Raw genomic sequence first — 18791 nt, forward strand, 5'->3', positions numbered from 1 at the left:
GACCGATCCGCCTTGAACACCATTGAAAGTCAAAGGAGGACGGATCCATTTTCTATTGTGCCAGATTGTGTCATTGAAAACTGATCCATCCCCATTGAGTTACAGTGTATGTCAGAACGGATCCGTTTGGCTCAGTTTCGTCAGACGGGAACCAAAATGCTGCAAGCAGCGTTTTGGTGTCCTCCTCCAAAGCGGAACGGAGGCAAACTGATGCATTCTGAGCAGATCCTTTTCCATTCAGAATGCATTAGGGCAAAACTGTTTTGGACCGCTTGTGAGAGCCCTGAACGGATCTCGCAAACGGAAAGCCAAAACGCCAGTGTGAAAGTGGCCTTAGCCGTTTGCAATTTTCAATTTTTATTCAATGTAGGGATCTTCATTTGCATACTTTTTATACATAGTTTTGGTTTTGTTTTAACTAGGGACTGATGAGGATTCCTTAACCAATATTCTTACACAAAGGTCAAATTCGCAGAGACAGCTTATTGCAAAAGAATATTTGGCAGCATGTGGGAAGGTAAAGTGTATCTTTCTTTTTATGTATTCCAGCATAACATGTACTCGCAAGGCTTCCAAACACATTAGGCTACATTCACATCTCCGGCACAGAACTCCTGCCATAAATGCCAGCTTTTTGCCGGAAACCTGTCCGATCCAACTATAGTCAATCAAGATCTGCTGGCAAGGGATACGATGGCTCTTATTGTCTGTCTGTCCCAGCAGAGTCTGTACCTTAGCAGAGATGTGAACCTACCTTTAGGCCTAGTTCACCTTTCATTTGGTCAGTGATTTCCATCAGTGATTGTGAGCCAAAACCAGGAGTGATGCCTACACAGAGATACGGTATAATGGAAAGATTTGCATCTGCTCTGTGTTTTTTGACCCTCATCTGGATTTGGCTGACAATCACCTATGGAAATCACTGATCAAATACTGATTAAATCACTGAAGTATGAACTAGGCCTTAGTGTATTATCAGCTACGCCCACCTGCAATCTAATGTGACTATGGAGGACTTCTGACTTTGAAGGGAACCTGTCACTGGGCTTTTGTGTATAGGGCTGAGGACATGGGTTGCTAGATGGCCACTAGCACATCCGCAATATCCAGTCCCTATAGCTCTCTGTGCTTTTATTGTGTAAAAAAAAAAAAAAAAAAAAAAATTTGATACATATGCAAATTAACCTGAGATGACGGACTCATCTCAGGGACAGGACACATCTCGGGTTAATTTGCATATGTATTAAATCGTTTTTTGTACACCATAAAAGCACACAGAGCTATGGGGGCTGGATATTGCAGATGGGCTAGTGGCCATCTAGCAACCCATGTCCTCGGCTATATACACAAAATCCCAGTGACAGGTTCCCTTTAACAGATGATGTTGATCCTTTTGTTCCCCCAGTAGATAACCTACAGTACTTTTCTCTTAATAAGACGCACTGGACAATAAGATGCACCGCAGGTTTAGACAACAGAAATGTATAAAAGAGAATGCGGTTTACTTGTGTTTTACTGAAGTGGAGGGGTCAAGGTCAATAACTTTAGGATGTAGCATTGGGAGGGGGAGTAGAATGTAAGTGCATGGGGGAACTGGGAGAGAGATCTTTTGGCTGAACAGTTGTTTGTCTGACGGCTACTGAATGTGTATGGCCACCCTAAAGGGTTATTCGGTAATAGTAATTTTTTTATCAAGTGCCTACAGCATGCCCCTGAAACAGAAGATTTATACTTGCCTGCTTCATGCTGCTCTGGTCGTAGCTGTGCTTTCTTCGCTGTCTCCATCTTCCATTCCTCGCGCTCTTTACATTCGGATGCCCTCATTGGTGATGTGCTGCTTGTAGCCACATCACTACTGGAGTGGTGCATGTAACCAGGTCCATGGCCAGCTGGATATAACCAATGTGGGGACTGGGAAATGGAGAAAGCAGAGGTAGCCTGGAGGACCAGAGCAGCGTGGAGCAGGTAAATATGAATATTCTGTTTCAGGGGGCGGGTTGTGGGCACTTGATAAAAAAAAAACCTAGAGGCTCTGCTCTCTCTGCAACTGCTGCACCCTTTCCACTTTGATTGGCAGGGCCAGGCAGTATGTTGTTTTCATTGTCTGGTCCTGCCAATCAAAGTAGAGAGGGCGTGGCAGCTGCAGAGAGAGCAGAGCCTCTAGGTGTAATAGCAACGCCCCTGTTGCTCCTAGAGGCTCATTTGCATATATTAAAACATAATTTTTCTCAGCAATGTGATCACTTATGAACATGGGACCAACACAGTTGTCTTCAGCTGCCAAGTGCTCAAGTAACAGGTCAGCCAGTGTCATAGGTACAAATCTGCTGACAGGTGCCCTTTAACTGTTTATCTGCCGTATTAAACACGTACCTGGAAAAGGACTAAATGCTGTCAGCTGGCCACAGTCTGAGCAGATTTTTTTTCTGTATGTAAAACTAGCTATATTGCAAATATCCTATTGATGCTTTGAGAACAAATGTATCAATGTTCCATAAAGAAGAAGGGAAATGCCTAAGGTTTCTGAAAGCTGTCACGGCTCATCCAGAGTTTTAACATTTTTACTCCTGAGAGGTTTTATGAAACGGTGAGGCACATGTATGACAGGTCTGATATGGTGCAATTCTGGCTGTCAAAAAATGTGCATGTGGGTTTACTATGAATCTCTGCAGTTAAAGGGACTCTGTCACCAGTTTCTAACCCCCACTTTTAAAAATATGGTTCTGTGCATGGAGCCCTTGTGATTACTAAGGTGTTGTTATAAGCTAAATCTGCTGGCTCGTTTTGATAAAAAAAAAGTTTTATCTAACCTGTCAGTCATATAGTTAAGGTGCCCAGGGCGTTTCTCATGGCCTGAAGATGCCGCCGCCGCCGCCGTTGGTGCCCAGCTCCTCCTCTGCTCTCGTCAGCGCCGCCTGAAAATCATGAGATACGCCTCCGGCTCTCCCTCACTCCCCCCTCCTTTTTTTCTAAGATCCCGCACGTGCGCACAGGCCTGTGCCTGATGCGCCCGTGCGGACTTTTCGGTTCAGCCTCATTGAGCGAAGTGCGCATGCGCGAGCACTTCGCTCAACCTCCCGATAACGCGAACACTGCCGCACGCGCGGGATCTTAGAAAAGAAGGAGGGGGGCGTGAGGGAGAGCCGGAGGCGTATCTCAGGATTTTCAGGCGGCGCTGACGAGAGCAGAGGAGGAGCTGGGCACCAACGGCGGCGGCGGCGGCATCTTCAGGCCATGAGAAACGCCCTGGGCACCTTAACTATATGACTGACAGGTTAGATAAAACGTTTTTTTATCAAAACGAGCCAGCAGATTTAGCTTATAACAACACCTTAGTAATCACAAGGGCTCCATGGACAGAACAATATTTTTAAAAGTGGGGGTTAGAAACTGGTGACAGAGTCCCTTTAAGAGTAAAAGGTGTTCTAGCTTATGTAAAACGGTATCATTGAATGTAAACTCCCAGTACTAACTTTTGACATTTCTTTCATACTTAGGAACTAAAGGATGACTTGAAAGGTGATCTTTCTGGAAACTTTGAACATCTTTTGGTGTCTCTCATATTGCCTCCAGCGGTATTTGATGCAAAACAGCTGAAGAAAGCTATGAAGGTAGATAGTAGTAAAGGATGAAAAATCTTTAAGAAATAAAGTAGACACTTTTCAATTGCTCTGTATTTCAGATGTGCTTTGAAGTAGTTCCTTAGTCTGTAGTTCCTTAGTAAAGATTCCTTGTGCTGGTCTTATATGTTACATCACAGGGGTCATATCGCAGGCCATGCACACATTTGACATGGGGAAAACATATTTTTACATGTTAGTGGTCAACAAACGATTGTTTGGCTGATAGCCATTGAATGTGTATGGGCACCTTAAATGAAATGTGTCACCAAGTTATCTGCCAGTTAAAACCCGATAACGACACATCTCCTTTTTCCTAAACTGTTTTTATCTTCTGATTGCAGATTTTTAAAAATGTTTCCTAAACATGATTATGGGGGCTGCCATCTTGCCTGAGCTGTTCTGAAAAGCATTAAGAAAATTGCTTTACGGCATCCCCATGGTCCATAGACACAATGGTCAGGAGGGGACCTCACTGACTTCTATGGGAGTTTTCTAGGCAGCTCTGTGCCCTGTGCAGAGGTCATTGTACAAGAAAAGAATAGAGAAGATTTGACAATCGTCTATTGTGAATGGTGGATCCAGTCTTATCTATACACTGAGATGATATCATTACAGACAGGACTAGAATGACAGATAAGCAGATAACTACAGTAAAGTGATGATCTGTGCAGACCAGGAAGTGGCGCCTATTAGGCTTAGTGGCCAGTGAAAAAAATGCAAGATTTTATGTTTTTTGTTTAAATATAGATATGGACATGGGGAAAAAAACCATAATAAAAAATATTTTAAAATATAAAAACATCATTTAAACAAAAGGGCATTTTCTGATGACACATTCCCTTTAGGCCCCTTTGACACGAGCAAGTTTTCCGCGCGGGTGCAATGCGTGATGTGAACACATAGCACCCGCACTGAATCCTGACCCATTCATTTCAATGGGGCTGTGTACATGAGCGTTGTTTTTCACGCATCAGTTCTGCGTTGCGTGAAAATCGCAGCATGTTCTATATTCTGCATTTTTTACGCATAGAAGTGAATGGGGCTGCATGAAAAACGAATTGCATCCGCAAGCAAGTGCGGGTGCAATGCGTTTTTCACTGATGGTTGCTAGGAGATGTTGTTTGTAAACCTTGAGTTTTTTATCACGCGCGTGAAAAACGCATTGCACCCGCGTGGAAAAAACTGAACGCAATCGCAGACAAAACTGACTGAACTTGCTTGCAAAATGGTGCGAGTTTCACTGAACGCACTCTGAACGCATCCGGCCCCAATCCGCAACGCCCATGTGAAACCAGCCTAAGGCCTCTTTCACACGGGCGTCATGTTTTTTGCCCAGATAAGAGCCGGGTGCGTTGCGGGAAAATGCGCAATTTTTCCGCGCGAGTGCAAAACATTGTCATGCGTTTTGCACTCGCGTGAGAAAAATCGCGCATGTTTGGTACCCAAACCCGAACTTCTTCACAGAAGTTCGGGCTTGGGATTGATGTTCTGAAGATTGTATTATTTTCCCTTATAACATGGTTATAAGGGAAAATAATAGCATTCTGACTACAGAATGCATAGTATAATAGTGCTGGGAGGGTTAAAAAAATAAAAAAAAGTTAACTCACCTTATCCTCTTGTTCGCGTAGTTCGTTCCCGGTCTGTTCTTTGCTAGCTGTGGGCTTGGGCTAAAGGACCTGTGGTGATGTCAGATCACATGCTCCATCACCATGGTGATGGACCATGTGATTGGAGCATGTGATCTGACGTCACCACAGGTCATTCAGCCCAAGCCCACAGCTAGCAAAGAACAGACCGGGAACGAACTACGCGAACAAGAGAATAAGGTGAGTTAACTTTTTTTTATTTTTTTTAACCCTTCCAGCACTATTATACTATGCATTCTGTAGTCAGAATGCTATTATTTTCCCTTATAACCATGTTATAAGGGAAAACAATACAGTGAATAGACTGTCACCTAGAACCCATGCGTGAAAATCGCACCGCATCCGCACTTGCTTGCAGATGCTTGCGATTTTCACGCAACCCCATTCACTTCTATGGGGCCTGCGTTGCGTGGATTATCGCACCGCAACGCACAAAGAGGAGCATGCTGCGATTTTCACGCAACGCACAAGTGATGCGTGAAAATCACCGCTCATGTGAACAGCCCCATAGAAATGAATGGGTCAGGATTCAGTGCGGGTGCAATGCGTTCAACTCACGCATCGCACCCGCGCGGAATACTCGCCCGTGTGAAAGGGGCCTAAGACTTGCAGGAACAATTTGAAGCTACTTGTTAGGTGTTTATTTTCCCCATTACAAAATTTCACCTCCCTCCAAGTCTTGATTGACAGGGCCAGGCAGCGTTCGCATCCTCCTGCCGGCCCTGAGTGTATGGTAAATCTTCCACCTGCGCCGTGCCAGAGCCTCTAAGAGCAGGAGCAACACCCCCCTCCCCTGCTCCTAGAGGCTAATTTGCATATTATAAAAGTTACTTCATTAATGTAACAGGGGCATGGATAGTAATAGGCTAGTTAGGTTCAGATGGTATTAGCACATCTCTAATGTCAGCCAGTTTAATTTGGGTATTTCTGGTGATAGAAACAGTTTAAGTTGCCTTGTCTTGCTTTCTCTCTACACCTGTACACCACCTATGTGATTCTCCGTCTGCAAACCGCCTTGTGTGTTCTTTCCTATCTATAGCCTGTATGAGCTGCCCTCCTTGGATCCACTCTCCACACACCTACTGTGTACAACCTCCTGCTATTGCTAACTCTCACAGAATAGAGGTAAAGCAGAGAGAATACTCAAAAACAGGAGCAGATTTAGCAGCCCCAGCAGATAAATGAAGGACTTGCACACATTTTTCAGAAGCAAAATGGTAGGAAGTCATTGATGACACCTATTTAGAAAGTTGCTTAAGGGGTTGTCCGAGATAATTAAAAATCTCTATGCTGTTTTTGGTGCTACTAGTCCTGTCCTCCTGGTTCTGCTTGTTTACAGACTGTAGCAGTAACTTGCAGGTGTATGGCATGGGTCCACTGCAGCCAATTACTGTCCTCATTGGTATACCACTGAGGACAGTGATTGGCTGCAGCAGTCATATACTGTATGCCTGCATGGCATATGGCCGCTTCATCTAATCACTGTCCTAAGCAGTATACCAATGAGGACAGTGATTGGCTGCAGCAGTCATATACTGTATGCCTGCATGGCATGAGGACAGTGATTGGCTGCAGCAGTCATATACTGTATGCCTGCATGGCATGAGGACAGTGATTGGCTGCAGTGGTTCTGGGCCATATATCTGCGTATCACTGCTGCATTCTGTAAACAAGCAGCAGCAGGATAACCGGACTTGCAGAGAACAGCACCCAGAGAAAGAGGTAAGTATTCTATTTATTTTTTAACATTTTTTTACAGCCTTTGAAGGCTTCTCCAAAAATTTTAATTATCTCAGGCAACTCCTTTTAATACTGCATTTAGGAAGCAAACGAACAGTAAAGGAAAAAAATCAGTGCAAAAGTGTCTATAGCCTTTAACACGTTAAGGACCTAGGACGAGTATACTCGTCCTGGAGCACTGGTACTTAGCGCTCCAGGACGAGTATACTCGTCCTGGCATTAAACTGTCACCATGTCTACAGAAACTTTAAAATGGGCAAAGTAAAATTTTATGTCGGCGGGGTGCAGGGGGGGCGGGAGGTGGGCGGTGCGGCAGGCGGAATCGCGATCCCCCGCCCGCCTCTCCCTGAATATTCATTGGTGGTCAGTGGTTTATACCAGAGTGTCAGCATATTGCTGACACTCTGGTATAAACAGCGATGTCAGCCGTTTCACCCTTTCCATACCACGGTCCGTACGGACCGTTGTATGGAAAGGGTTAAGTCAGGGAGCTCCCTCCCTCTGCCATCGGGGGGCTGCTGTGCCTTTGTAGCCCCCAGATGGATGGGGTGACAGAGGGAGGGAGCTCCCCTCCTTCCCCGTCTGCTCAGTTGTAGTCAGTCTATAATATCACACGAGCTAACCCCTCAGATGAACATCTTAAAAAATAAAACTGTGCTAAATAAAAAAAAATTGTCACCTTACATCACAAAAAGTGTAATAGCAAGCGATCAAAAAGTCATATTCACCCCAAAATAGCGCCAATCAAACCGTCATCTCATCCCACAAAAATCATACCCTACCAATATAATCGCCCAAAAACTGAAAAAAACTATGGCTCTTAGGCTGAGTTCACACGGGCAAGATTTCCGCGCGGGTGCAATGCGGGAGGTGAACGCATTGCACCCGCACTGAATCCGGCACCATTTATTTCAATGGGGCTGTGTACATGAGCGTTTTTTTTTTCACGCATCACTTCTGCAATGCTTTAAAATCGCAGCATGCTCTATATTCTGCGTTTTTAACGCAGGACAGGCCCCATAGAAGTGAATGGGGCTGAGTGAAAATCGCAAGCATCTGCAAGCAGGTGCGGATGCGGTGCGATTTTCACGCATGGTTGCTAGTTGACCATGATGGACCATGTGATTGGAGCATGTGATCTGACGTCACCACAGGTCCTAGCCGGTATTTCATCATTAAAGAAGAGACCGGGAACTACGCGATCAAGAGGTGAATTTTTTTTAACCCCTCCAGCGCTATTTTACTATGCATTCTGTATTCAGAATGCTATTATTTTCCCTCATAACCATGTTATAAGGGAAAATAATAATATCTACACAACCTTGAACCCAAACCTGAACTTCTGTGAAGAAGTTCGGGTCTGTGTACCACAGTTGGTTTTTTATCACGCGCATGCACCTGCGCGATAAAAATTGAACATCGGAATGCAATCGCAGTCAAAACCGACTGAAATTGCGTACCTAATCGCACGGGTTTGCTGCAATACACCGGGACACCTCCGGACCTAATCCGGGCACGCCCGTGTGAACCCAGCCTTAGACTACGGAAACACTATAACATGATTTTTTTTTTTTTTTGTTTCATAAATGATATTAATGTGTAAAACTTACATAAATAAAAAAAAGTATACATATTGGGTATCGCCGCGTCCGTATCGACCGGCTCTATAAAAATATTGCATGACCTAACCCCTCAGGTGAATACCGTAAAAAAAAAAAAAACTGTGTAAAATTTTTTTTTTTTTGTCATCTTATGTCACAAAAAGTGTAATAGCAAGCGATCAAAAAGTCATATGCACCCCAAAATAGTGCCAATAAAACAGTCATCTCATCCACAAAAAATGAGACCCTACCTTAGATAATCGCCCAAAAACTGAAAAAACTATGGCTCTCAGACTATGGAGACACTAAAACATATTTTTTTTTTTGTTTCAAAAATCAAATCATTGTGTAAAACTTACATAAATAAAAAAATTGTATACATATTAGGTATCGCCGCGTCCGTGACAACCTGCTCTATAAAAATACCACATGATCTAACCTGTCAGATGAATGTTGTAAATAACAAAAAAAAGTGCCAAAAAAGCTATTTCTTGTTACCTTGCCTCACAAAAAGTGTAATATAGAGCAACAAAAAAACTTATGAAAAAATGGTAACCTTAAAATATAACTTTTAATATTATATGATATAAAATAGATGCCCTTAGATAATAGTGCAAAATAAAGTAGGTGGGGTATATATCTACCCCACACTTAGATGGGTAATCGGTACTCCTAGGGAGGGAGGGGGGAAGTTCTCCAGGTCCACCGCAACCTCCTACACCATCCCTATATCATTCCCTAAGCTGTGCTCTGACTGCCCAGCTTCGTCCTGAAGGGGAAGGAATGAGAGGGAGGGGATCCCTAGTGACAGAAAAATCACCACCCACAGTAACGCTTCCAGAGCCCTGGGATGCGACTGTGAACTGCAGCACTAGACCGGTGAAGACCTATGTCCTGCGAGAACAAAAAACTGTTCAGATGTCATGTCCGTGAAACACCCGGCACACATAAATTACTAATGAAAGATAATACTGAGAACCACACCAATTAGCAGCCCATAGCGCAACCAAAAATCATATGTACCCCAAACTAGTACCAACAAAACTTCCACCCTATCCCGTAGTTTCTAAAATGGGGTCAATTTTTAGGAGTTTCTACTCTAGGGGTGCATCAGGGGGGCTTCAAATGGGACATGGTGTCCAAAAAAACTGTCTAGCAAAATCTGCCTTCCAAAAACCGTATGGCATTCCTTTCCTTCTGCGCCCTGCCATGTGCCCGTACAGCAGTTTACGACCACATATGGGGTGTTTCTGTAAACTGCAGAATCGGGGCCATAAATAATGAGTTTTGTTTGGCTGTTAACCCTTGCTTTGTAACTGGGAAAAAAAATAGTAAAATGGAAAATTTGCCCAAAAATTTTAATTCTGAAATTTCATCTCTATTTGCCAATAACTCTTGTGGAACACCTAAAAGGTTAACAAAGTTTGTAAAATCAGTTTTGAATACCTTGAGGGGTGTAGTTTTTAGAATGGGGTCATTTTTGGGTGGTTTCTATTATATAAGCCTCACAAAGTGACTTCAGACCTGAACTGGTCCCTAAAAATTGGGTTTTTGAAAAGTTCAGAAAAATTTTAAGATTTGCTTCCAAACTTCTAAGCCTTGTAACATCCCCAAAATATAAAATATAATTCCCAAATTGATGCAAACATGAAGTAGACATATGGGGAATGTAAAGTAATAACTATGTTTGGAGGTATTACTATGTATTATAAAAGTAGAGAAATTGAAACTTGGAAATTTGCAATTTTTAAAAAAAATTGGGTAAATTTGGTATTTTTTTTATAAATAAAAATTATTTTTTTACTTCATTTTACCAGTGTCATGAAGTACAATATCTGCCGAAAAAACAATCTCAGAATGGCCTGGATAGGTCAAAGCGTTTTAAAGTTATCACCACATAAAGTGACACTGGTCAGATTTGCAAAAAATGGCCTGGTCCTTAAGGTGAAAATGAGCTCGGTCCTTAAGGTGTTAAAGGAATGTAACCTAACATAGTTTGTAAGGCTGTAAAAAGACATCTGTCCATCTAGTTCAGCCTGTTATGCTGCAAATAAATTATTAAATAGTCATCTCATCACATCATCATAGACATGAATATAATGAAGAACAATAGGTACTTACAGTTGCAAGAAAAAGTATGTGAACCCTTGGGAATAATATGGATTTCTGCACAAATTGGTCATACAATGTGATCTGATCTTCATCTAAGTCACAACAATTGTTAGAGATGTGTGAATTTTATTCTATATTTTTTGTATCTCCAGGAATGTAACTGGTTAATCTTAAGTTGTTACTAACTTCTTATCTCAGGAGCCTCCCCCCTCCCCTTTCTGCTATTAGTGAGCTCTGTCTATGCAACACTATGAGGAGAAGGGGGAGGGGGGCAGAGAACTGTGCTGCGGCAGTGTTTGTCTTCTATCTACCAACAGATGCTTTGAAGAAGAAGTGTGCACTGTAAAAGGATGCTAAGCCAATCACAGTCTGCTTAAACTAATGACACACACAGAATTAAATGTTACCATGTTTTTATTGAACACACCATGTAAACATTCACAGTGCAGGTGGAAAAAGTATGTGAACCCCTAGACTAATGACATCTCCACAAGCTAATTGGAGTGAGGTGTCAGCGAACTGGAGTCCAATCAATGAGATGCGATTGGAGGTGTTGGTTACAGCTGCCCTGCCCTATAAAAAAACACACACCAGTTCTGGGTTTGCTTTTCACAAGAATCATTGCCTGATGTGAATGATGCCTCGCACAAAAGAGCTCTCAGAAGACCTACGATTAGGAATTGTTGACTTGCATAAAGCTGGAAGGGGTTATAAAAGTATCTCAAAGCCTTGCTATTCATCAGTCCACGGTAAGACAAATTGACTATAAATGGAGAAAGTTCAGCACTGCTGCTACTCTCCCTAGGAGTGGCCGTCCTGTAAAGATGACTGCAAGAGCACAGCGCAGACTGCTCAATGAGGTGAAGAAGAATCCTAGAGCGTCAGCTAAAGACTTACAAAAGTCTCTGGCATATGCTAACATCCCTGTTAGCGAATCTACGATACGTAAAACACTAAACAAGAATAGATTTCATGGGAGGATACCACAGAGGAAGCCACTGCTGTCCAAAAAAAACATTGCTGCACGTTTACAGTTTGCACAAGAGCACCTGGATGTTCCACAGTAGTACTGGCAAAATTTTCTGTGATAGATGAAACCAAAGTTGAGTTGTTTGGCAAAAACACACAACACTATGTGTGGAGAAAAAGAGGCACAGCACACCAACATCAAAACCTCATCCCAACTGTGAAGTATGGTGGTGGGGGCATCATGGTTTTGGGCTGCTTTGCTGCGTCAGGGCCTGGACGGATTGCTATCATCGAAGGAAAAATGAATTCCCAAGTTTATCAAGACATTTTTCTGACTGTCCATCAGCTGAAGCTCAACAGAAGATGGGTGTTGCAACAGGACGACCCAAAGCATAGAAGTAAATCAACAACAGAATGGCTTAAACATAAGAAAATACGCCTTCTGGAATGGCCCGGTCAGTCCTGACCTCAACCCAATTGAGATGCTGTGGCATGACCTCAAGAAAGCGATTCACACCAGACATCCCAAGAATATTGCTGAACTGAAACAGTTCTGTAAAGAGGAATGGTCAAGAATTACTCCTGACCGTTGTGCACGTCTGATCTGCAACTACAGGAAAAGTTTGGTTGAAGTTATTGCTGCCAAAGGAGGGTTCACATACTTTTTCCACCTGCACTGTGAATGTTTACATGGTGTGTTGAATAAAAAACATGGTAACATTTAATTATTTGTGTGTTATTAGTTTAAGCAGACTGTGATTGTATATTGTGACAAAGCGGCTTTTAATTAAAGCGAAGAGATAACACTCTAGCATCTGCGCACTGTGCACTACTTTGGAATGTGAACTAATGTAAAAATCTGTTTATCGCCGCCATTTCAAAGAGGTGTTCTTCTATAGGCAGTGAGTAACAGGGCTCGAGTCCTGCAGGAACGCGTGGGAACGGCGTTCCTGCACTTTTTTTCTTAGCAGGAACGCCGTTCCCTTTCAGCAGGGCAGCGCATTGTGCCCCTCAACACTGTCGGCGCCCCGCTCTGGCGCAGCATGAAGAGAGGGACTGACAGGAGGGAAGCGCCTCAAGTGTATCGTGGCCGAGCTCTGTCTGGTCCGTGGTACAGGAGCTTTTGTTTCCTGTACCCGGCCGGACTGACAGGAAGTGCTCACTTAGTGTGCACTTCCTGTCAGTCCGGCCGGGTACAGCAAATGCTTCTGTATCACGGACCGGACAGAGCTCGGCCACGCTACACCCGAGGTGGGTGGGGGAGAAAGAGAGTGACAAGGGAGGGAAGGAGGGGGGAGAAAGAGAGTGACAAGGGAGGGAAGGAGGGGGGAGAAAGAGAGTGACAAGGGAGGGAAGAGGGGGGGAGAAAGAGAGTGACAAGGGAGGGAAGGAGGGGGGAGAAAGAGAGTGACAAGGGAGGGAAGGAGGGGGGAGAAAGAGAGTGACAAGGGAGGGAAGGAGGGGGGAGAAAGAGAGTGACAAGGGAGGGAAGGAGGGGGGAGAAAGAGAGTGACAAGGGAGGGAAGGAGGGGGGAGAAAGAGAGTGACAAGGGAGGGAAGGAGGGGGGAGAAAGAGAGTGACAAGGGAGGGAAGGAGGGGGGAGAAAGAGAGTGACAAGGGAGGGAAGGAGGGGGGAGAAAGAGAGTGACAAGGGAGGGAAGGAGGGGGGAGAAAGAGAGTGACAAGGGAGGGAAGGAGGGGGGAGAAAGAGAGTGACAAGGGAGGGAAGGAGGGGGGAGAAAGAGAGTGACAAGGGAGGGAAGGAGGGGGGAGAAAGAGAGTGACAAGGGAGGGAAGGAGGGGGGAGAAAGAGAGTGACAAGGGAGGGAAGGAGGGGGGAGAAAGAGAGTGACAAGGGAGGGAAGGAGGGGGGAGAAAGAGAGTGACAAGGGAGGGAAGGAGGGGGGAGAAAGAGAGTGACAAGGGAGGAAGGAGGGGGGAGAAGAGAGTGACAAGGGAGGAAGGAGGGGGGGAGAAAGAGAGGACAAGGAGGGAAGGAGGGGGGGGAGAAAGAGAGTGACAAGGGAGGGAAGGAGGGGGGGAGAAAGAGAGTGACAAGGGAGGGAAGGAGGGGGGAAGAAGAGAGTGACAAGGGAGGGAAGGAGGGGGGAGAAAGAGAGTGACAAGGAGGGAAGGAGGGGGGGAGAAAGAGAGTGACAAGGGAGGGAAGGAGGGGGGGAGAAAGAGAGTGACAAGGGAGGGAAGGAGGGGGGGAGAAAGAGAGTGACAAGGGAGGGAAGGAGGGGGGGAGAAAGAGAGTGACAAGGGAGGGAAGGAGGGGGGGAGAAAGAGAGTGACAAGGGAGGGAAGGAGGGGGGGAGAAAGAGAGTGACAAGGGAGGGAAGGAGGGGGGAGAAAGAGAGTGACAAGGGAGGGAAGGAGGGGGGGAGAAAGAGAGTGAGACAAGGGACTAAACTTTCTCCCTCCTCTCATGTAAGAGAGGAGGGAGAAAGTCTCTGGTGCAGCGATCGGGTCCCCCAGCGCTTCTGGCCCTAAGCTGGGTCCTGATGCTCAACCCCCACCCCCCTTACCCTCAAGAAATATGGTGGCCTGGCGCATGCGCAGACTAAAAGCTGGCCGCCGCCGCTCAGTTATTAGGGTTGCTTCCCCCCCCCATCTAATTAAAAATAAAAACAAAATGGCGCACTGGTTACTGTGCTGAAGATCAGCCTTCAGCACAGTAACATTTAGGGATTGATAATAATGTGCTCTGTAGGAAAAATATGTCTTTAAATTAATACTTTTGTGTAAAAAAAAAAAAAATTTTTTTTTTTCACCTTCTTAGTATTAATTTCTTTAAAAAAAACTAGTGGGTCAAAAAACTCATTACACCCATAGATAAATACGTTAAGAGGCCTAGTTTTTAAAATGGGTTCACTTTTGCGGGGTTCTATTAGTCTTCTAAAATAAAAGAAAAAGTTAACATTTTTTTGTAAGTGCAGCCAAAATAAAGTAAAGATGTGGAAATTTATTTCTGATAAAAATATTGAATAGTATTTATGTATGTGAAATATTGCAGTTGAAAATAGAAAAAATGTGCCAATTTATACTAAATTTCTTTTTATACGCATATTTTATCGGTAGAATTTTACCACCTAAGTAAAGTACAATATGTGACGAGAAAACAATATCGGAATTACTTTGATGTGCAAAACCGTTACAAAGTTATTCTAAGCTAAAATGACACGTCAGAGTTCCAAAATTTGGCTTTGTCATTAAGGCCCAAACAGGCTTGGTCACTAAGGGGTTAAAGGATATTTCTGAATGCAGTTAACAGTGTCTTGGGCAAGATGGGCTGTCCTCATAAATCATATAAACTAAAAAAAATTACATTCAGAAAATGAAAACAAATTATAAAAAAAGAAAAATGTGTCAGTATCTGGTTTTAATTAGTACATTCTCTTTAATCTGGCCATATATAACATTTGTTAAATGGAACCTGTCACATAGAACATGGTGTCTGAGATGCAGGCAGCGTGTTATAGGGCAGGAGGAGATGAGCACATTGATGTATAGTTTTATTGACTATAGTTTGAATATTCAGTAGTACCTGTAATTTATCCATTTATATCCATGCTCATTTTGAGCTTTGAAGACAAGGAGGAGGTCCTATCAGTGATTGACAGCCTTCCCTCTATGACTGTGTACAGAGATAGCTGTCAGTCACTGACTGAAGACAAGGAGACGGTCCTATCAGTGACTGACAGCCTTCCCTCTATGACTGTGTATACAGAGATAGCTGTCAGTCACTGACTGAAGACAAGGAGACGGTCCTATCAGTGATTGACAGCCTTCCCTCTATGACTGTGTATACAGAGATAGCTGTCAGTCACTGACTGAAGACAAGGAGGTGGTCCTATCAGTGATTGACAGCCTTCCCTCTATGACTGTGTATACAGAGATAGCTGTCAATCACTGATAGGACCGTCCTCCTTGACTTCATAGCTTAGAATGTCCAGGAATTAAAATCAATAAAGTTATACTGAATCTTTTCCCCAAAAACTATATATCAATCTTCTCAGCTCCTCTTGCTCTATAACATGCTGCCTGCAGATTATTTATCATTTTCTTGGTGACTGGTTCCCTTTTAACAAATTGGAAAAATCCACATAGATTAGGCTACTTGCGTTCGGGGTTCCGCTTGTGAGTTCCATTTAAAGGCTCTCACAAGTGGCCCCGAACTGATCCGTACAGCCCCAATGCATTCTGAGTGGATGCGGATCAGTCTGGCAGCGTTTGGCCTCCGCTCCGCTCAGCAGGCGGACAGCGTTCGGGTGTCCGCCTGGCCGTGCGGAGCCAAACGTATCCGTCCAGACTTGCATTGTAAGTCAACGGGGACGGATCTGTTTGAAGTTGACCCAATATGGCTCAATTTCAAACGGATCCGTCCCCCGTTGACTTTCGATGTAAAGTCTGGACGGATCCGTTTGACTAACTTTCACACTCAGAATTTCTTCTGAAATATAATGCAGACGGATCCGTTCTGAACGGATCCCATCATCTGCATTATAGGAGCGGATCCGTCTGTGCAGACACCAGACGGATCCGCTCCGAACGCAAGTGTGAAAGTAGCCTTAGAAGGTAATGACTGACCCCAGGTGTAACGTGTCTCTAAGCGCTATGTCACTCAGCAGTGACGTGCCGCTTTGGGACAAGTCGCCAATCATCTGTCTCTCTGGAAGCTTACAAGACGGGGACCAGAAGACCTGAGAAGGGAGCCAGAGCAGCAGGGAGCAGGTGAGTATATTATGTAACCAAAAACTTGTCTATACAAATCTATACGGTTAAATGCATATACTTGTTTGTCAATATTTAGTTTTCTTTAGAAATCAGAAGGAACGCTAAAAACTCACCTTATTTCCTTCACTTTAATGTCAAGGGTACAGGAACATCTGAAAATATCTTGATAGAAATCCTGGCATCACGAACTAGCAAGCAGATGAAAGAAGTGGGAGATGCTTACTACTCAGGTACATAACCAGTGAAACAGCACCTTGACAGTTGGCATTTGACCTCCTAATGTATTGCATTGTACTGTATTAGATTAGTGATCAAGCTCATATAATTTCAAGTTCCCAAGTGGAACTAAAATGCAAAGTCAATAAAGTTTGAAAATATTATAATAAGGTATAAAAAATAGGGGACCAACACAGATGCCTTTTACGGGTCAGCCAGTTTCATAGGTACAAAGGATGACAGGTGACCTTAAAAAAAACATTTTCCGAATTGCAGGTTTTTTTTGTTTTTGTTTTTTTGTTGTTTATCCCACTTCCCCTAAAAATAAAGGTTTTAGTTCATAATATGTAAGTCAAAATGATTAAAAGAATATAATTTGGGCAATGGGCAAAAAACAAGCCCTCATTTGGCTACATGTGGCTTTTGAAATAAGGGGGATGAAAAAAAAAAAGTACCACAAAGTCAAAATACACCACATGCTTCATAGGGGTAAACAAGATTGTGTGTTTCTATAATGTATAACAGCAGAGATACATGAAATGGTGCTGTTTTCATATATTATTCCCATAACTAGCAATATGACTATATTTGTGTGAAAGGTCCCTTGGTGATGAGCTGTTGACTTGTTGTCTGTCCAACCTCCTCCTCCTCTTCTTGGCCATTGTACATTTTTAGGTAACCCAGTGCTAAGTTTACCAGCCCTTTGTTAGGTTTGACAATCCCTGAACCACAGGAAGATGCAGTTTTTGTAGCAGGCTATGTAAGTGGCAGGTTTAAGTAGGCCATTAAAAAAAAAACAGACAATGGACAACCCCTTTAAAGTGCTCTACTGAGGCCACTGGTTGTCTGTGGTAGTCAGCAGTTACGTCATCGCTGCGGCCAAGTAAACAAATCCCGGAGAAGAGGACTGGAGTAGCAGCAGTGGATTTGGTGCATAAGTATTTATAATTTTTAATATCCAGCTGTATTGTGTCTACAGGTCCTACCCAGGTGTATGTGTCTCTGTGCTTACGGACTACAAACAAATGGTCCCTTTCCCTGATCCTGTAATCATATTTCCATCTTTCTCCTACCAAGCTTTAAAATGTCATTCATTTTTATATGCATTGTAAAGGTGGACATACACCTTTTAAAATGAACATGCTCTTGAAGTATTTGGTACTTCTTTTAGTTCTATTTTGTCATCAATAGCCAGATATGTTTTTTTCCTTGCAGTATATGGTAAAAGCCTTGGAGATGATATCAGTTCAGAAACATCAGGTGACTTCAGGAAAGCATTGCTGTTCTTGGCCAATGTAAGATTTTATTTTTTCTGAACACTTTGCTAGAGGGGTGTTTATTTTTGTTTTTATTTAGTGTTTTTATAGGAAGTTTAATCTGATACATTTTCTACTTTACAGTTCTACTTTACACCAGTTTGATAAATGACCTCATTAGTCTTATTACTAAAAAGATGGTGATTTAAAAAAATTGTTAATGCTTTACTGATTTCAGTCCATAAGCCTGATACAATACACAACATGTTTTCAGGTGGCTAAATTCCACCGACTGTATTACTTCATGTCATGTTATTGTCTGTATGATGACTAGAATATTGGGTAAAGGGTGGCCGTGCACATATGTTTATAGCCTGCGTTGGCTGTGTCCACATAACATTTTCTCCCATGTTTAACATGTATATATTGAGGGAAGAAGGATGCAAAAGGAGGTAGTATAGTACTCTGTATAGTACTACCTTTATATATATATATATATATATATATATATATATATATATATAATTTGTATTACAATGAAACCCTATGGTGTTTGTTCCTGGTCGCTTCAAGTCCCCTCAGGACCATGAAGCGCATGGGTCCTGTGACTGCTGAAGCCAGTCACAGGCTTCAGAAGTCTCAGAGGCTTGAACAGCACATCACTGCTGTGATTAAGATTTCCACCAAGCAAGAAATGTTTTCTCCCTAAGTGGTGTCAACTCAACTTTTGCTTCTTGTAGTTTTTTTGGCATCAACCTTTTTATTTTATTTTTTTAGATTCATACATTTGGTTGTGGTATGGAACGCGTTCTAATTCTCTAATGAGGATGCTGTGGCATTCCTAATCACATAGACTTCCTGAGCAGATGTTAGTCTAAATTTAC

General features: G+C 43.2%; 1 protein-coding gene across 1 annotated transcript in view; it reads left to right on the plus strand.

Annotated features, from left to right (window-relative positions):
* Positions 1-18791, plus strand: part of ANXA3 (annexin A3) — a 60302-nt gene that overhangs the window by 15930 nt on the left and 25581 nt on the right. The window contains exons 4-7 of the mRNA XM_044304457.1: positions 423-517; positions 3498-3611; positions 16575-16665; positions 17867-17946. Coding sequence (XP_044160392.1) covers positions 423-517; positions 3498-3611; positions 16575-16665; positions 17867-17946 — 380 coding nt within the window. The remainder of the gene's footprint in view (positions 1-422; positions 518-3497; positions 3612-16574; positions 16666-17866; positions 17947-18791) is intronic.

The sequence above is a fragment of the Bufo gargarizans genome, chromosome 1 (assembly GCF_014858855.1).
Source record: "Bufo gargarizans isolate SCDJY-AF-19 chromosome 1, ASM1485885v1, whole genome shotgun sequence".
Lineage (NCBI taxonomy): Eukaryota > Metazoa > Chordata > Amphibia > Anura > Bufonidae > Bufo > Bufo gargarizans.